Raw genomic sequence first — 21,252 nt, 5'->3', positions numbered from 1 at the left:
AGTTCTTTATTTTCTAGTATATAGGATCTGGTGGGGTAAAGTGGTCATAAAATCGTAGGTTTTCAACTAGGGTGAATAATAAATACAATAAATACTTTAAACACTTAAATTTTTTTTGTTGTTATTTTACATTGCATTATTAAAGAACACGGTACATTGAATTTCAGGAAAAAAAATATTGATTTAAGTAGTTTTATAATACTTTCATTTCCTTATGTATCTATGACCACTTTACCTTTATTTACCATTAAAAATTCTGTTGAGTTTGTTAAAAAAATTCATAGTTTCATTCCAAATAATTCTTTTATGGCTTCTTTTGATGTTAACTCTTTATTTACGAACGTTCCCGTCGAGGGTTCATTGTTATGCCTTCGTAGAAGACTTTCTGAATTTCATTTCACCAATACGGAAATTGAGGATTTAATTTTCCTTACCCATACTTGTCTTAAACAATGTTCTTTTGTTTTTAATGGGAATTTTTATATTATGTTAGATGGTCTGGCTATGGGTAACCCACTTAGCCCCATTCTTAGTGATATTTACATGCATTATTTTGAGGTTAAACTGTTCCAAAAACTGCAGTTCCAATTTTATGTTCGGTATGTTGATGATTGTTTTGTTCTAATGAACCAGAATCAGTTTGAGAGTGATGAGGTTTTATCAATTTTAAACTCCATTGATCCTCATATTCAGTTTTCTTGTGAGAAAGAACGGAATAATTGCATTTCATTTCTTGATGTACTTGTTTCTCGTACAGAAATTGGTTTTGAAACTACTGTTTATCGCAAACCTTTTGCTGTCTCTTTACCTCCTCATAGACTATCGTCTCATCCTCCAAATCAAAAATATTCTGCTTTCAATTCTTTTGTTTATCGCGCAATTAATATTTGTTCTTCGTCGGAACTTCTTAAAGTGGAACTTAATTATCTTAAAGCTGTGGCAATTGATAGAGACTATCCGCCAACTTTGATTGATTCCATTTATAAAAAACTTTCAAATAAATCCCAAACTAATGTTCTTAACCGAACCTTCATCAGAAAGAATTTGGTTGTTTTGCCATTCTTTCCATCTGTAAGCTATCAGGTTGCTAAGATTCTAAAACGTTTCCAATTCCAGGTGGTGTTCTCTCCTATTAATAAACTTTCATTCTTTTCTCTTAAAGATCCTATTCACCCTCTTAATTGTTGTGGAATTTATAGAATTAATTGTAGTTGTAAACTTGCCTATATTGGACAGACTCGGCGTGCTTTAAAAATTCGCTTGAAAGAGCATCAAAATTATGTGAAAAAACAACAATTAAATACGTCTAGTATTGCTCAACATTGTTGGGATTCGAATCACTCTTTTGATTTTAACTCTTTTCAGATTATCCAAAAATGCCCCAATTCATCAGATCTTGACTTTTGGGAATCCTTTCATATTTTGAGGAACAGTTCTAACTTAGTTAACGATCTTAGTGCAGTTCCATATTTTTCTAACATTTGGCTCCCATATCTTTAATAATAACCTTTCCCCATTCCCCCCCCCCTCTCTTTTTTTTTTCCACTCATTTTTATCTATCTTCCTTTGTTTATTTTTGCCTTTTTGTCCCCCCCCCCAATTTTCTTCTATTTATCTTTATTTTTCCTTTTTTCGAATATTTTTTGTTTCTGTTTATCTTATTTCATGGTTTTCCATTCTGCTTTTCCTTTCTTGCGGTTCACGGTTACTGACAATTTCTTTTCTTTTTGTTTAAGCTTCGGCTTAATCCTTGTCCAATTGAATTCTTTCTTTCTGGGTTCGTACCTAAGCGAAAGCTCCTGACCTTTGCTTGCATTCCTATTGGTTCCTGATCGGTTTATAACTTTGTCATTGGTGTTTGGCTAATCTGCTGTTTTTATCTTTTAAGCTGCTTGCTTATCTGCTCTTGGCTTTTGTCGGATGTCTTTTCATCCATAAGCTCATTATTTTTGCATTGAAAAAGGCGTTCCCTGTAACGCCGAAACACGTGTCTGCTGTAATTTACAAATTTGTGCTTCTACTTACGTTGTTTGGTTTGACTTTACTATTCAGCACAAAGGTATTTATTTTTCTTATTTGTGGCTTAAACGGGCCTTACGTTTACATTTTCCGCCTTTTATGCTATTTGTGTTTTTGTTTTTGTTTTCGGAATTTTTGTCTATTGTAGTATTTTGATCGTGATTTTTTACTTCTTGTTTCTTATTCATTCTGTTATTGTTTGATTTTGTTTATTTTCATTTGTTTTGGTTTTGCTTTTAATTATGTCTCAAATCAATAGGTTTGCCAATCTTCGGATTAAGAAATTTCGTTTTTTGAACCATTTAAAATTTCTTCAAGAGTGTAGGCGCAAGAAAATTATTCCGAAGTTTATTTCTTTGAAATGTAATTTACCACGTTCTGTAAAAATTGACAAAGTAATCTTTCGGTCGAAATTGGCTTTACTCAGAGCTTCGATCCAGGAACATTTATCGTTTATTGAACGTGAACTTTATGATTTACATCTTTCGGTTTCTAATTCCATTCCGAACTTTAACATTATTGACAGAAATTCTTGGTCTAGAACCCTTCGTTCCTCTGATAAACATCAAATTGTTTTGAAAAAGAGATTAGCTATACTTTGTAAATCTTCTCATGTCGTTCCTCTTGATAATTTACCTGTTGTTAATAAGAATGTTGTTGTTAATCTTTCTAGCGTTCCATTAAGTAATTCTCAAATTGAGGCTCTAAAATGTAATGATAATTTTGCTGTGAGTGTTAATCCTTCTTTTTCAAAGCTTATTGCTCCTGTTGAGAAAGCTTTTAAATTTAGTGCCTTAACTTCCTCTCAAAAAGATTCGATTCGGCATCTTATAGCTTCTAATATTGACTTTAACTCGAAAATTTCTAAACCTGTATTTGCTAATACTGTTAGCCGTTCTGTTAAAGACTTAGTTTCGAATTCTGATCTGGTTGTTACCAAAGCTGACAAGGGTGGCCAAATTGTTGTTCTTGACAAATCATCTTATGTTGATAAAACTAATGATTTGATTTCTTCTGGGCCATATGCTGAAATTTCTAAAGATCCTAGTGATAAAGAGTTAAAAACTATTGCATCTGCTGTTAAGTCTGTTCAGTCTATTCCTTCAAATGTTAAACGCTCTGTTGTTCCATCTATTGCTAATTGTGCTAGATTTTATGCTTTACCTAAGGTGCATAAAGCTGGTATTCCTTTCAGGCCGATTGTTTCCAATATTGGTACGGCTTCGTACAAACTTGCAAAATATTTAGTCTCTGTGTTTTCTCCCCTTAGGAGTCACAATTTATTTACCATTAAAAATTCTGTTGAGTTTGTTAAAAAAATTCATAGTTTCGTTCCAAATAATTCTTTTATGGCTTCTTTTGATGTTAACTCTTTATTTACGAACGTTCCCGTCGAGGGTTCATTGTTATGCCTTCGTAGAAGACTTTCTGAATTTCATTTCACCAATACGGAAATTGAGGATTTAATTTTCCTTACCCATACTTGTCTTAAACAATGTTCTTTTGTTTTTAATGGGATTTTTTATATTATGTTAGATGGTCTGGCTATGGGTAACCCACTTAGCCCCATTCTTAGTGATATTTACATGCATTATTTTGAGGTTAAACTGTTCCAAAAACTGCAGTTCCAATTTTATGTTCGGTATGTTGATGATTGTTTTGTTCTAATGAACCAGAATCAGTTTGAGAGTGATGAGGTTTTATCAATTTTAAACTCCATTGATCCTCATATTCAGTTTTCTTGTGAGAAAGAACGGAATAATTGCATTTCATTTCTTGATGTACTTGTTTCTCGTACAGAAATTGGTTTTGAAACTACTGTTTATCGCAAACCTTTTGCTGTCTCTTTACCTCCTCATAGACTATCGTCTCATCCTCCAAATCAAAAATATTCTGCTTTCAATTCTTTTGTTTATCGCGCAATTAATATTTGTTCTTCGTCGGAACTTCTTAAAGTGGAACTTAATTGTCTTAAAGCTGTGGCAATTGATAGAGACTATCCGCCAACTTTGATTGATTCCATTTATAAAAAACTTTCAAATAAATCCCAAACTAATGTTCTTAACCGAACCTTCATCAGAAAGAATTTGGTTGTTTTGCCATTCTTTCCATCTGTAAGCTATCAGGTTGCTAAGATTCTAAAACGTTTCCAATTCCAGGTGGTGTTCTCTCCTATTAATAAACTTTCATTCTCTTCTCTTAAAGATCCTATTCACCCTCTTAATTGTTGTGGAATTTATAGAATTAATTGTAGTTGTAAACTTGCCTATATTGGACAGACTCGGCGTGCTTTAAAAATTCGCTTGAAAGAGCATCAAAATTATGTGAAAAAACAACAATTAAATACGTCTAGTATTGCTCAACATTGTTGGGATTCGAATCACTCTTTTGATTTTAACTCTTTTCCGATTATCCAAAAATGCCCCAATTCATCAGATCTTGACTTTTGGGAATCCTTTCATATTTTGAGGAACAGTTCTAACTTAGTTAACGATCTTAGTGCAGTTCCATATTTTTCTAACATTTGGCTCCCATATCTTTAATAATAACCTTTCCCCATTCCCCCCCCCCTCTCTTTTTTTTTTCCACTCATTTTTATCTATCTTCCTTTGTTTATTTTTGCCTTTTTGTCCCCCCCCCCCCCAATTTTCTTCTATTTATCTTTATTTTTCCTTTTTTCGAATATTTTTTGTTTCTGTTTATCTTATTTCATGGTTTTCCATTCTGCTTTTCCTTTCCTGCGGTTCACGGTTACTGACAATTTCTTTTCTTTTTGTTTAAGCTTCGGCTTAATCCTTGTCCAATTGAATTCTTTCTTTCAGGGTTCGTACCTAAGCGAAAGCTCCTGACCTTTGCTTGCATTCCTATTGGTTCCTGATCGGTTTATAACTTTGTCATTGGTGTTTGGCTAATCCGCTGTTTTTATCTTTTAAGCTGCTTGCTTATCTGCTCTTGGCTTTTGTCGGATGTCTTTTCATCCATAAGCTCATTATTTTTGCATTGAAAAAGGCGTTCCCTGTAACGCCGAAACACGTGTCTGCTGTAATTTACAAATTTGTGCTTCTACTTACGTTGTTTGGTCTGACTTTACTATTCAGCACAAAGGTATTTATTTTTCTTATGAGTATACACGTTCATATATAAGTAGATACATGTATACATCAGATACATGTATTCACGGGCCTACTCATATATACGTGTACAGACGTGTATATAAGCATGTATACGTGATTACCTACAGTACACGTGTCTACACGAGTATATACGTGTCACGTGTATGTACGAGTACATACGGGTATAAATGAATATGTGTGTATGCACTTGTATCTCCAGTACATACATGCATACTATACGGGTATACACGAGTTATTTCGTGAATATATCCAGTCCGTATTTGTACATGTCTACTCACGTACATACTTATGGAAGCAACGAGTATATACGTATGTTTACGTGTAAACACGATTATGTACCATTATAAACGTATATATGTACATTTAGTGTATATCTGTACATATATGTGTACACGAGTATTTCCCCTAATACACATTCATGCTTACAGAGTGAATCGAAGCTCTGGAGCAAAAATCAAAGGGGTGTACAAGGGGAGGATAACAAGCAAAGAATCGTAATGAACTTACGGTTGCTGACACGCTACATGCACACTAAGCCAGAAACTGATGCATGCAAAACAGGTCACAAATTTGTTACACAAAGATGATTTTACCCAACATTTTAGTTTTTAAGAAATAATTAGAGCAGATGTTAAAAGTTACAGCCTGTTGTAGCTCTAATACACGCATCACAACAAAGGCACAACGACTGATCAAAGTTTTTCAAAAGTCTCATTATTGCAACAGAGAGTGCTTCGTGATTGCGAAGCATGTATTACAGCAGCCGGCCACAAAAGTTTCATCAATCACTTTGAAACTTTTTTAAGACCTAAAATGTTGTGTAAAATTGCGTTTGTGTAATAAATTTGTGATCTGTTTTGCATCCCTCAGTTTCTGTCTTTGCGTGCATGTAGCGCGTCAGCGTTGTGTTTGTGACCAAATGATTCTTATGATTCTTGCTTCTTCGCCACCCCTCTTACAACTTTTAAGAATTTGCCTAAGAGTTTAAACTCACCGTGTATACATGTATATCATATGCTTGTGTGTAAGTGTCTACTCGAGTTTCGAGCACGTAAGTGTATATACGTGTCTACCTGAGTATATAAGTGCTCGTATATATACGACTACAAGCGGGTATATACATGTTATAGTTGAATGTATATCTTTACGGATAAAAAATACTTGCAGATACCCATATAATACGCGTTTTTTGGGGCATTTATGTGAATACGTATATATACGTGCCTACACGAGTATATGCGTATGCATACGCATATACTCGTATATTTAACCCTGTTTACTGTCAAAACACAGATTAAGTTAAATTAATATTTAATTTATGTCTGCCTCATGATTAAATATCAAGTGACTTTAGAAGGACAATAATCGTTAAGCCTAATATTATGACCACTTTACCCCATCTTACTTAAATTGTTCTAAAAAATTATCCAAAATAGATTCAGCTAACTGCTAGTGAGTAAGAGTTCTTGAGACATGTAGGAAGCTTCCTGTACAGTCAAACTGTCCATAATTCTACAAAAAAAAAAAATCCCTGGGAAGTTAAATGAGGTGTTTAGGTTTTAAAATTTTTCATATTCTCACAAAATATTTTATTTTACCAAATAAAATTTTGCCAATTGTGAAATTTTGTATTCAAAACATAGTTTCTAACTGCCCTATCCTAAAATAAAATTGTCACATTCATTCGAACATTTATTTCCAAGTTATAGCCATTTATTTGATGTATGACCTCTTTACCCCATTGACCACTTTCCCCCACCAGACCCTATATATTTTTTTTTACTTAATCCTAAACAAAAGCTTTTTTCTGCAGAGTAGGCACACTTATATTTTTACAACTTTCGAGGACTTTGAATATTTTCAGCTTTTTTCCAAGCACTAGCACAGTCATAATTTACTTTCTGGGGGTCGAGGTTTTGGTCATTAGTTCTAAAATGGATCTAAACTAGAAAATAATAACTGGCAATATGTGTCAGAACACAGAAGGTTCTCGTGAGTTGACCGCTTAAAACCCCTAGGGGCGATCCTATGTTTTTTTTTTCTCTTGTCGATACATTGTGTTTCAGATTTTGATCCTAATTCCTCCAACGTACGTTTAGCAAAACGCGTACCAAAGGGGGAAAATTTGATGTAAGTATAAAGAGAAATAAAAATAACTGTGTATGAATGTTAAATTATTTATTAGAAAAAAAAATTGAAGAATAGAACTTTATAAAAACATGTTTGCTGTAGAAGATACAAACGTAATATGTAAGATATGTATGATACCATGAGCAAGTAAACGGCAGTATTTGCAGAAATGAGTTTTCGGGACATTGAAAGAACGCGCTTTGGATTCAATACCAACAATAGTTGGACTTAGACTTTTTAGTGTTTTTTTTTTCAGCAGAAACCAAATAAGCAAGCTCAGGGCCTGATTACTGCACAGGCCTACTAGGCCTGAGCCTGGGGCCCCCTCTTCCTAAGGCGCCCCAAATTACTTAAATAATCATGTATAGCATTACAACTATACGAAAAATACACACATTTTCAAAATAGTAATTGACAAATAATGAGTTGTTAATAAGCCAAAATCTTTCTTTAATGATAAATTTTATTCATTCTGTTAGTAGCGCATTAATTATGTCCCAATTAAGAGAGGTCCCGAGGGAGATTCATAAATATACATGAACATGATTTATTTGGTTCTGTAATAAACAAATTGGCCCACAAAAATGCATTCCGACGGTCCCCAAACCTGTAAACCAATCGCTGCATTCCACCCGCACTTCAGGTCCAAATTTTTGTGGGCCTAAGGCCTCATTTTTTAATTAGTCGAGTCCTGAGCAAGCTTGTACAATAAAGCTTAACGTACAATAGATGATAAAAATAAAAAAAAAAAGAAAAAAATCTTTTTTTAGTTACTCCCCTCTACCTGCTCACGGCAGTATACGTAGCTAAATTTTGCAAGATTCATTTTACTTGCCTCCGGACAGGGTAAGACTTGCAAAGCTATATTCGGCATCTGTTGTTCCTGCATCATTCTTGGCTGTCATTAACAACGTATACCACGATCCAGGACTCAGGTCTGTTATGGTAATATTCTGCTGCTCTGGAATAATATTGTTACTGACGAGGGTCCATTCCTGCTGACCATTCAGTTTATACTGTATGATAAAATATGAAATGGGGCATCCGCCGTTATTCCAACTGTTCAAGTTTATGGATACACTTGTTGAGTTGACTGTGAGGAGGCGATATTTTTCAGGCGTTATAGGTGCTGCAAAAATACACAACAAAAAAAAGTCAATCGGATTTTAATAACAAAACAAAGTAAAATAATGCGCGTATTGTGATTTTAGAGATGCAGTAAATTCATAAAAGGGAAAATAAGGATCTTTTAAAATTCAACTTTCTAAAGAACATGTTATTATGAAAAATACTAAGTGCTAAATTGGATCTTTTAGATATGTCATCATTCATCTTGCTATTGTATCAGTTCGTTGTAGGATAACAAAGGGCAGTAAATGCATCGACGGAAGTCTACCTTTTTAATCAAGAAATTGTCAATAGGAAAGAAGTTTACTGCCTCAGAGAAATATACACAATAACACATATTACAGTAGCATTTGAACTCACAGCCTTGGCATTATTAGCATGGCGCTCTAACCAAATAAGTCAATGGGTATCTATTTGAGAAAGCAATATATAGAAGCAATGCCTTGAAAAAGCCAAAGCGAAATTGGTTGATGTTGAGGGGAAAACAACCAAATTGTTTATTGTTTCTTTCTCTTGCCGTGCAAAAATAAATAAATAAATAAATAAATAAATAAATAAATAAATAAAAATAAAATAAATAAATAAATAAATAAATAAAATATAATAAACTTTGAGAAAAAAATATCTATGCTATATGATTAGCAATTTATCTCCAAAAAATATGTTTTATTGATCTGTTCAATAAAAGTCATAAGCTACAAAAAAAAAAAAAAAAAAAAAAAAAACCAAGCATAGACTTTAAACTATTATGCATTGTAAAAATATCTGCCGTTGTTTGCTGTGCTTTAAAAGCGTCTGAAGCAAACTTTGAACCAATGAACTTACAAGATAAATAAATACCTTTGTGCTGAACAGTAAAGTAAGACAAAACAACGTTAGTGCTTCTTCTAACGTTGTTTTGTCTTACTTCAATGAACTTACGTTTAAAAATTATTTTTATATTATTTACCTGAACAATCTAGCAATATATAATACTAGCAGTACCCGCAAAGCAATACCCAATCTAAGAATTTAAAGGGAGTCCGTTGAATAAAATAAATCCTCGCCCCCCCCCCCCCCGTTTTAGTGCCAAGTTCGTCGCCTACGGAGGATGTTTAAATAAAATTGGCAGCGGTATTAATCAATCTATATATATCTTTTTCGTATTTTCTATTACTATTTTCAGTTGCGCTATGTGTCATTCACCTTTTTTACGCCAAAAACTGCCGCCTTCGACGACTACCTACATATACAATCCATCCTTTAGTTTAATTATCCATCTCCATTTATTTTACCCCTCCCCCGCCCATTTCCTAAACTAAACAAAGATCATTCAAAAAACTGCGATTTATTCATTTAAAAAAAGTAGTACAAAAAATAAAAGAAAAAAGGCTCTCTCCTTGCTCCCCGTAGTGTGCAAAAAGCAGCGTTTGCAAAAAAAAGAAACACCTCGCTATTTTCAAAAATTAAGTACGCAAATACGTAACGAAAAATAGAACAGCGAAACGTCCCGTGCTGAGAATTGAAAGGAGGTCCGTTGAATAAGAAGAATCCTCCTTACCCACCAATGTGATATTATCACTTTTCTTGAACTAAAACGTGTACACACAAAAAAATATTAAAGTTTTTTTGGAGTTTAAAACTATTCTAAACTTTAAAATAGTTTTACAGTTGCTTTAAAACTTTGAGCGAGTGAAGTACTTTGTTCTGCAATATAAAATATTTCGCCGAAGAAACAAAAAAAGATACTAAATAGTACAGTGCCAGCAAAAAAATCTTGATATTTAGTAGGAAATTTAAAACTTTACATGCAAATTTCTTGTCATGTTTTATTTGTCATGCTCTCTAGTTATTTAGCCGAATAACGAATATTCGGCCAATTCACATGGGAGCATGACAAGTAAAATCATAACAAAAAAAGCAAAGTAAAGTTTTGAAGTATCATCAAGTTTGAAGAATTTGTTTGCCAGCACTATGTAGAATTTATTTTTATATTTTTGTGAAAACATCTCCTACAACCACGGAGAAATAATCATTTCTTTCAAAAATGCAATTTTTATTTTAAGGGTTTTGGCTCATAGAACGCATAGTATTCCGTCAACCGTTAATAAACTTTTATAATATTTGGCAGCATACAAAATAAACATAATAATAAAATTTGAAATTAAAATAATGAAAATTAGTTGAATTTTGAATGTTTAGAGCAGTTAAATTTTCCATGCGCGTGCGTGAAAGATTTCAATTTATAACCATCATAATACAAAGCCCAGATAGATCTTACACCGAGTGAAAAAAATCCAGCTCGATAGCTTAAAAATTCAAAAAAAAAAAAAAAAAAAGTAAAAAATAACTGTAAACAAGTAATTACATTTACATACTATGTCCTACCCGAATCTAGAAATGAAATTTATTTTTCAATTACAGTGCAAAATCAACTAAACCAAAAACCCAATTTAAAATAAACACTGATTTTAATTAATATACGATGATTTTTTTTTAAAATAATTAACTAATTGTACACGATCTCTTCATTTTTAATAACCTTTTGAAGTCGGGGCCTCCTATAAACTACTATCTTATGTAACTGACAACCAACCGAATCTGAATTAAACACCAATTTAACTAAACACGAAATTAGTTTTTAAAACTAAACCTACTCAGTTACGTTAGGAAATAGTTTATAGGAAGTCCCGACTTCAAAAGGTTATTAAAAATTAAGATATCGTATATAATTAGTTAGGTATTTATAATAATTCATCGTATATTAATTAAAATCAGTGTTTATTTTATATTGGGTGTTTAGTTTAATTGATTTTTGTACTGTAATTGAAAAATAAATTTCATTTCTAGACTTGGGAAGGAAATAGTATGTAAGTTCAGTTATTTTTTACTTTTTAGTTCGTAGGTGTTTTTTGAAGGCTTTTTTTTAATTTAAAAGTAATTTTTTTTTTTGCTTTTTAGTGGTATAAATATAAAGTACGTAGGATAGAGTATGTGGTACATGACATTGAAGCCTTTCTTACGTGCATCTCGAGTAAGATAGCGTCGAACACATGAATCTGAAAACAGCTAGAATGAACACGTATCACACAACCCTCGATAGAGCTGTCACAGATTTAGGAAAAAGAACTTCGCGAAAGGACGAGTATACGTAGCTCTCAGTAGAGTCAAGACTTGCAGGAATAGCTCTATCTAATTTATAACGCTCTAAACTTCTAACTAAACCTCACGATGAACGAGCATTAGCAGAAATGAAACAATTGACACAACTCATTTCTGATGAAAAGTAGACTGCATTCAGTTTTTGGTTAGAACCATTTAAAAGTTTACGGTTTCCTAAACTGCAAATGAATTGTAAATTGTAAGTTGTAAAATTGTACATTGTAACAGTTTAAATTGTAAAATTTTAACATTTTAATTTATGTTTTACAACAATACGTGTCATGTAACTCGTGATGAATGTCGCATGTTTCTTCACATGGCCCCACTGTAGATGAAGATACAAAAAATCCACTAGAATGAATTGTATGTTTGCTTCAGAGAATCCTTGATTCAAAATTTTCATTATGATTACTTTTAATAGTAGTGTTTTTTTGTTATTTCTTTCACTATGGGTAAAGAAAACACATACCTTTGTTTTATGGCATTTTTTTTTTTTTGCCCATAACTTTTCTCTAAAGAACAAATAGGGTCAATCAAAGATTTGGAACCTAAGTTAGACTACCCCCTATCCACTAAACAAAACAATCATAAAAACCTGTTCACTAAGTGAGTCTAAGTGATATAGGGCCCTTCCACAGAAAACAGCAATTTTGTCCCGCACGTGACGCTTCATATATTTCATAAAAAATAATAATTTAAAAGGATGATGAACAAAATTTTGTTGCTTAAGAAATCACAAACTCATGTGTTATGACTTCTTAAGCAAAAACGTTCTTCAAAAACTATCTCTTTTTTTTTGTGAACTGTAGGAACCGTAACGTGCGGGAGAAAATTACCATTTTCAATGGAATGGGCATATACATTTTTTTTTTCAATGGTTTAAATTAATATTTCCAAACTAATGAGATATGTTTCCTTTACCTTAGAACCATAGCTTTCAAAATCTACAATTTATTTCGTCATTGCTGTATTATTAGAGCAAAAATATCAGCATATTCATAAACAGGTTATTTGAGGTTGACTTTGGATGTCCCGCATGTGACGCATTTAAATAAATTTTATTTTAAATAACAAAATTGTTTAATAAAAATATAATTTGTGTCAGGAGTATCTTTGTATCAAATGTAAAGATTAAAAAGAAATCCTTATCCTTGTTTCATTAAAATATTAAGAGATATGACGAAATGTTAATGAAATTAAAGCGTATTTTTGTCCAGCACGTGACAGTGGTATAGCCCTATAAGTTAATGAAGTACAAATCGCTTTAAATGTGAGTATGATATTTGAAGAGTGCTCTCGATTTCATCAAACCAGGACTTGATTACCATTAGACCGAAGGGGAAGTATACCGTTTCAAACAAAAAAAGAATTTTCCTCATCGGTGCAGGTGTCTTCGAGTATTTATGGAACATTGTACAAAGAAAAAACATATCCAAAGAATTCAGAACTTCCTCCTTTCTTGAAGCCTGCTAATTAGTATAACCCTTATTTCTAATTAAACTTGCAAGATCGTGTAATAGTAAATATAGAATACTGGCCAAACTTCAGAAATCAGACACCAGTTACAATATATTATTAAGGAATATAAAATAAATCATCTGGGGAGAGGTGTTCTGTATTGAATTCCCCTTAAATTGAACATTAAATAAATTTCAAGACTGAAATATTGAAAACCAAAATTACACTTATGTGACTAAATAAAGTTATTTATTAGTAAAAAAATACTAAGGTAATTGATTCAATTATTTAAGTAGCAAAATATACAGTTGCTCTCAAAAGTGTTCGTGCACTTTAAATTTTTTTAGTAAAATCAAAATAACGCGAAACTGAATTCGAATATGAAGTACAATATTTTTTCACATCTTTCCTATGTCATTTTAAATAAAAAAAACTAGTTTTTTTTTTTCAAAATATTGACGGATCTTCTTTTTGAAATGTGTCAAAAATCGAAGAGACAGATAAATAATACGCCACCGAAGTCATCGTACACTCAAATATTTTCGAATAAATTCATGATTAAAATTATCATATGTCGTTTTTTTAATTATTTTTGCATTGTGTTTACCCTTAAGATTCTTTTGGCATTAATTTTTTTTATTTATTCCTTAATATTGTGCTTATTACTTTAAAATGGCTGGTATTCGTAAAAAACCAGAAACACCATTTGAAATTTGAATTTTTCCTCACAGTGGAGGTAAATTGGTTTGAAATGTCTCTAAATTAGTTAATTCATTCAATTCTATAGTAAAGTGCTTGACAAAATGCTTTAAAGAAACGAATCGGACCGAAAAGAAGGCAAGAAAAGGCAACCGTCAAAGTTGACAGAGCATGATCGGAGATTTACAGTTAAAAAAATTATGAAAAATACACATTTGAGTGCTGTAACAGTTTCTGCAGAATTTAATGAAAAAACTTACATTTAATTTTCACCTAAAATTGTTCGCCAAGTTCTCTGATTAACTGGAAACTCTTCCCGCAGAAATTTCTTGTTCATGCGAAAAACGGAAAGCTTACATATTTTGTCGCAAGCGTTTTGGAATAACGTCTTACTTACAGATGAAATTAAATTTAACATTTTTGGTTAAACTGTTGTATAATTGTCAATAAAAGAAAAAATGAAGAACTTGATCTTAAGAACTTATATGGATCGGTTTATTAGGACGGTGTAGGGGTTCTTGTGCGAGGGTGCATATCAGCATCAGGACTTGGTAGTTTGGAATTTTTTGACGAAATAATAAATCATGCTGTTCATTTAAATATTTTAAAAACCAATTTTAAACTCTTATCCAAAAATTTGGTTATCGGAAACAACTTTGTTTTTTATCAAGTTAAAGATAAGAAGCACAAGTCTTTCAACGTTTGCGTCTAGTGTCTCAAAAATTGTCCTAAAGTTTAGAAAATACCCCTTCAATCTCCAGATTTGAACTTAATGTATCATATTTAGAGATATCTAAAGGCTAGATTACGAAAATACGGCTTTGAAATGAAAAGAGAGCTATAAGCAGTAACACTCTCTCGAAGTGTGGTCGAACACTTACTCAGAAATTACACAAAATAAAGGAAGAAAAAAGAATGAAATTTATTCCCAGACGTTTAAAAGGTGTTGTTGATATTGCATAATATTCTACTAAATAATTACTTAATAAAAAGTTAGATTATTCAATAATATATAGACATTTTTTTAAGTGTAGGAAGACTTTTGTGAGATAAAATTTCCAGCACTTTTTGGTTGTTGATTTAAAAAAAATAAGTTTAAATATTTTTTTAAAAAAAATTCATGTATATTTGTTGAAAATTGATCATAGATCTTATAATTAAATACCTATACCAAAATAGTAATTCCAACCAATTGATAGGGTTCTATTTCATTGAATGTCGTAGATGTACGAACACTTTTGGGAGCCACTGTATTTAATTTACTGCATTGCTACGTAGTAACACCTATGATTAAAAATTAACAGGCGGCGTCGCGAAAATTAATCATCCATATACCGCGAGAATTAAATATCGTTCAAGACGAAGGCAAAACCTTAGCTGTGAAAAATACACCTGTCACGGCAAAACCACGTGAACTGTGACGTAGCATGCCCGTGGCGTGCGTAAACTGGATTACATAGCCACAACGTGTGACATTTAAAGTTTCTTAGATTTCTCAATGACATCATATCAGATCAAGACAAAATTATCATGGGACCATATGGGAAGTATACCCTTCCAAACAAAAAAATAATTTTTAAAAACCGTCCAGTAGTCTTGGAATAATCAGAAAACATACATAAAAAGCCATAAGACGAAATCATAACATCATTTTTTGAAGTCGGTTAAAAACAGATTATTTGCGAACGATTCTTCACGAGTCGTAGCCAGTCAAAGAATTCTTCATAGTCGGCTCATTAGATCGCTAATAACTTTTTAAATTTCTAAGACATCGTGCTGGAATTTTATTACAAGTTGCCGGATCTATCTATGCTTTTTGGATAATGAAGGTTATAAATTGAAATATTTCGCTCCTGCGCAGTGAAAATTCAACTGCTTTCAACGTTCACATTTCACCCATTTTTTTAATATTTTAGATTACAAATTTTATTTTTGTTTCTCTTGTATGCTGTCAAATATTCTGAAAGTTTAGTAAAGTTTGACGGAAACCTCCAAATATTATAAGCCAAACACCTTTAAAAAAATCGTACTTTTGAAATAAATGCTTATATTTTCGTGGGTATAGGAGATACTTTGACGAAAATATAAAAATAAATTCTACGTAATTTGTACAATGACGGTAAAAAAATCTTTACATTTGGTTTGGAATTAAAAACTTTACATAAATTTTTCTTCTCATGATTTTACTTGGCATGCTTCCTTGTGAATTGGTCAAATACCAAATATTTGGCCACAATCTGGTCGATTATTTGGTATTCGGCCAAATCACTAGGGAGCATGCCAAGTAAAATCATAAAAAGAAGTATGCATGTAAAGTTTTTAATTGCAAACCAAATGTAAATATTTTTATTTGCCGGAACTGTATCTTTCACGTTTAAAATAATTCCTCAATTCTATTATTGTTTGTTGCTGAAAGCTGAATCTGGGCCTCAAATTGGAGAAAACACTTTTTCTTTTTAGTATTTTATGGGTTGCGTAATTATTTTGGAGATTTCACCGAAAACAACTCGCTTTTCATAGCAGACGAAAGCAAGCTTTAGCACATACGTTAAATGTCGCCACACGAAAATTAAGCTACGCTGGAGTCTTCTTTCTGCGCATGGGGACAATATGGCTACCAGGCATAGCAAACGAAAGTTAGAAGCCAAAGCTTTTAAGTTCCGCCAGATAGATATCTTTTAAAAGTTTCTAATCATCGTTTAAAAATCAATATCGACTTTAATTTGAAGGAAACATTTTTATCATTCCATCTTTCATCGTTTGAGTAATTATTTAGAGATGATTTACCAAAAATGGTTAAGATAATCGCATTAATTGCTGACGAATCGCATACGATTACATTACGCTGTAGTCTACTTTTTGCAACGTAGAATTTGTTTGTCAGGACTTCTGCGTATGGTGTACTGCGCAAGATGGCGTCTGAGGAATTGATGGACATTTTCAACGATGTGTTTAAAAACTCATTTAAAAGTTTCGAGTCCGAAATTTAGAATTTGGGATTCGACGTGCAGACGGGGTACGTTTGATTTTTGTACATCACTGCAGAATTTTTTTTCAATCGTATAGCGAAGATGACGTCATAGCAGAAAAGCAAATAAAGGTTAGCCTTAAAGTGGATCATTTAGAATCGTTTATATCTCCTGTTCTAATTAATTGAGACAAATGTAAAAAACACGATCTTGTTCGGAAAGCAAAGCTCTTTCCAACAACGTGTAATGTTACAGGGTGGGGGGGGGGGTTACCCCTTAACTAGACGAAAAACCTGCAAACAACGTGAAATTTGAGCTTAATTAGTTAATTATGAAAAAAACTAATTACAAATTTAGAATTTCCGCTTCAAGGTGCACGGACCCGGGGTACGTTCGAATTTTGTGCCAAGTTTTAGGGCTGTAATTGCTATGGGGTCTTTTGGCCATTGGATACAAAGATACTGACAAAAAAAGAAACAAACACCGTCGCTCTTTCTTATAGATAAATATAAAAATCACTTACGTTATGCGAAAAACGAGCTGATGCGTGCACCACATGACTTCATTTTACTCCAATTTAATGTTATTTTTCAATTATTGGCAATTTTAATGTGATTCAATAGTTTACTCTCTAAATATCACCAACAATGGCCAAATTGAAATCAGATTTTAAAAAATGAAAAAAAAATCGCCAAATGTGTCGCCAAGTTAGCGACAATACTTGGCGATCAAAAGACTGGCGATATAACGCCAAGTGTCCGTCAAATTATAACACCACTTGAGTCTACATCGAAATTAACAATGATTTCCCCCCAAAAAAGGGAAAAGATTATTTTACAAACACCCAAATACAACCAAAAGGGGAGGTGCACAACTAGACCCCACTAGGAGTCTACGTACCAATTTTCAACTGTCTTGGACATACCGTTCTTGAGTTATGCGACATACATACGCACATACATACGTACGTACATACAGACGTAACGAGAAAACTCGTTGTAAATAACTCGGGAATCGTCAAAATGGATATTTCGCGAGTCTACACATTCTTAGACACTTATCTAGGACACTTTAGACACTTATCTATCATACATTCTTAGACACGTGTGGTCGAGTCTAAAAAAAGATCAGCATTCATTCGGGGGTGAGCAAAATGGAAATTAAGGTCGATTTTTGAGTGAAATTTTTTTCGCGAATACAATACTTCCTTTTGTGTAAAAGGAAATGAAAAGAAAAAAAAAACAATAATATGAGTTTCATTAAAAACTGCCATAAAAATTTCCCGCATAGATTACTACTTTAAATAAATCAATCTCCAACTATCTACGAAAATCAACATTTCATAATCAAATGCTTTTTCATCGGGGCCTGATAGTGAACTTTCTGGAAGTTCTCCTTTTCTCCAGTAACTCCGTTGCCGTCTGAAGTTTCGATGAATTCTTTAAAAAAAAGAACACTTTGAAAAGTCCCACACTTTTTAGCGATTTAATACTGACAGTATATAAACTATTTTTAAAACCAATAGATCTTAGAAATATATATTTAAATATTAAAACTATTTTAATGTTTATTTTATTTCCTTCATTGTATTTATTTTTATAAAGGGTAAACATCAGTATTTATGTTCTTTTTTTTCTCGTTAAGTTAGATTAGGGTATTAAATGTTATTGAGTATGCGTCCCGTATTAAAAGGCATCAGATAATAACTAGGAATTAAATTTAACGCAAGTAAAATAAATTTATTATCCCAGAGTTATAAAACTGTATCATCTGTTGAAAACTTAGCGTTTAAATTTTTATCCACTTATACACGAGTGTACTTTTTTTCCACCTATGGAATTTAAGTTCTACGATATATTTTAATACAGTGAAACCTCGATTTTACATCCCCCGCATTTAACGTTTTTCATCGGGTCCCATCGTCAGTTTTGCTGTTATGTATTTCCCGCATTTTACGTTTTCCCCGTATTTTACATTTTTAACCCAGTCCCCTTGAAAAACGTAAAATTGAGGTTTCACTAAATCAAAACGATTTCCATATTTAATTAATTTTCTTAATAATGTTTTCATGGGAGTTGCACTTAAATTTTCATTATTTATTATGTTTAAAGTTTCTCGTTAAGTTACATCAGGGTGTTAATGGTTATTGAATATACATTGCGTAGTGGATGGCATCAGATAGTAACTCAGAAAATAATATAGCATGTAACGCAAGTAAAATAAATTTATTCTCCCGAGAAAACTGTATCATCTTTTTGAAAACTTACCGTTCAATTTTATGACCTTAACCATGAATGTATATTTCGTAATGGTGCCATGCAACTTCTTCGACCATAAAAGCAATAGCTCTTGCAGGGAAACAGTAATTTAAAAATACAGGGGAATAACAAATATATTTACACTCGAAATGATGTTGCAAAAAGTACTAAAATAAAAGCAACTTTATGACCTTATTATTTTTTCACACCTAATGTTCTTACAGTTTATTTATAGGTAGATGCATAAAATGCCTGTAGGCAACGCCAAAAATGTCGCATCTCAACCATTATATTTGCATTTTACCCTCTGAGATATTCGTAAAATAAAACTGCTCGTGAGTTTAATAGCGTAGTTTTCTTTATGCTATGCGTGAAAGAACAGTATTTTTTTTTCGAGAATAAAATGAATGTCATTTTGTTTTATATTATATTCTTTTTGTCAATGCAAATGTTTTGAAGACTCCATTTTGTTTGCTGGAAGAAAAAAAATAGAAAAAAACATCACATTCGCAGTTAATATTTACCGACTGATAAGCAATTTCTATGAGACTGCAAGCAAAAAAAAAAAAAAAATGTATGAATTTTCAACAGTTACGTCAATTGGTTAATTAAAGTTCCTTTTAAACGCATTAAAGAAATGATTATATTTTTGGGGATTTGTATGACAGTACTTAAACCACATATTTATGATAAGCTATGAAGACTCAACATCGTTAATTTTTAATTATAATCAATTTTCAATAATATTTCGACATGAAAAATAACCGCCTCTTAGAGCAGCAAATTCTATGCATTTCTTTTCTCTCGTTGAAAAAAAAAAAAAAAAAAGTAGGTTTTTATTAACAACAATTTTTTTTCATGACTGGTTCAGTTGAGTATTCAAAACAAATTTCTAATAAGATTTACCTGTGTTAATGATCTACTAGCTGCGTGCCCGGCATTGCACGGGCTACTTAAAAAATGAAAGAGATGTCCAATTGATGTTTATTGTATTACTCTGACATCAGTTTCTAAAGCGCTAAGGAGTAAATAAATACCCATAATGCAAGGTTTGCAAAACACCAGTAGAGCATATTTTTGGCAAAAATCTCTTTACAGTTAATCATAGTTATCAATAATGCAAGTTATGAGTATTTTCAGTTAGCACAAAAGATGAAAATATATGTATTATCAATTATAATCTGTGCTCACTTTAAACTGAATGAAATCTGATAGACTATACCTGAAACATTTATATGTACAATTAAGATCAGCTTTTTACATAAAATGACACATACTTTTTGGTTGCTTACGTGAAACTAAAGCACCAAGACTTTATAAATACCAATCAGCATTAATTTAATACCAAGTCATCAGATTCGAATTAAGCTTTAGTTAAAATCCTTAAAAACAATATTTTTGTTCAACTCTGTTTCACTTAAAGAAATTCAAACAATCTTAATTTAACATGTTCTTTTAACGATACAAACTGTATTTCAAAAATAGAAACAGGAAGGAAAAAGAGAGTTATTACAATTCGAAAACTCACCCATGTGACAGGAAAAGGTCCAACAAAATAAACATAATTAGTCACATCTCCTAAATGTACCAAAATATGAAGCCGGCGAATGATAAACTTACACTACAATCAATAAAGATACCTAAAGAAACAACTTTCCTATGCTGAAAAAAGTTAAGAACGTTGAATGTAAAAATTAAAAAAAAGACAGACGATAAAATAAAGGCTATGTCCGAATAGGGCAACCAATTTTAAACTAATTTAAAATAAAAATTCTAGATGGAAACGTTGTTTTAAGATTTGGACAGCAGCCAAAAAATCTCTTTTAAAAGAATTATTAGAATTTTACTTGCTCACCAATATGCAAAATGGCAACAGGAAAGAAATAAAAATTCCTGAATAACGTTATGTTAATTAACGTTTTAGTTAATATCTCCGCTAATTAAAGTCGCACAATTACGAGATTGGTCCTATTGTTTTCTTTGGAAAATTTCGAATTGATCGGTATCTCATTTGACTCCCGATTCGCAGCGGTTCTCGAGAAGATAGATCTTCAGACAGGCAGACAGACAGACGCGAACAGATTTTAATATTATAGTGGATTGCGCATGAAAACTGCAACTTGCACGAAAATGTAGATATATTGCCGCTTTGGATATGTTTCAACAGAAACATATTTCTTTTAATTATGAGATTATTTTTACTTCCTTTTACAAAAAAGGTAGAATTGTATTCGTGAAAAAATTTTCACTTAAAATTCGGCCTTAATTTCCATTTTGCTCACCCCCGAATTAATGTTGAGTTTTTTTTTTTTTTTT

The 21,252-nt window shown here is 32.0% G+C and overlaps 1 protein-coding gene across 1 annotated transcript in view; it reads right to left on the bottom strand.

The window, feature by feature from the left end:
* The window catches only part of LOC129221948 (cell adhesion molecule Dscam2-like), a 157,864-nt gene that overhangs the window by 15,517 nt on the left and 121,095 nt on the right, over positions 1-21,252 (bottom strand). The window contains 1 exon segment of the mRNA XM_054856340.1: positions 8,119-8,412. Within this exon segment, the coding sequence (XP_054712315.1) occupies positions 8,119-8,412 (294 nt within the window).

This window comes from Uloborus diversus, chromosome 5 (assembly GCF_026930045.1).
Source record: "Uloborus diversus isolate 005 chromosome 5, Udiv.v.3.1, whole genome shotgun sequence".
In the NCBI taxonomy this organism is placed as follows: domain Eukaryota; kingdom Metazoa; phylum Arthropoda; class Arachnida; order Araneae; family Uloboridae; genus Uloborus; species Uloborus diversus.
This window is presented reverse-complemented; position numbering and strand designations above follow the sequence as displayed.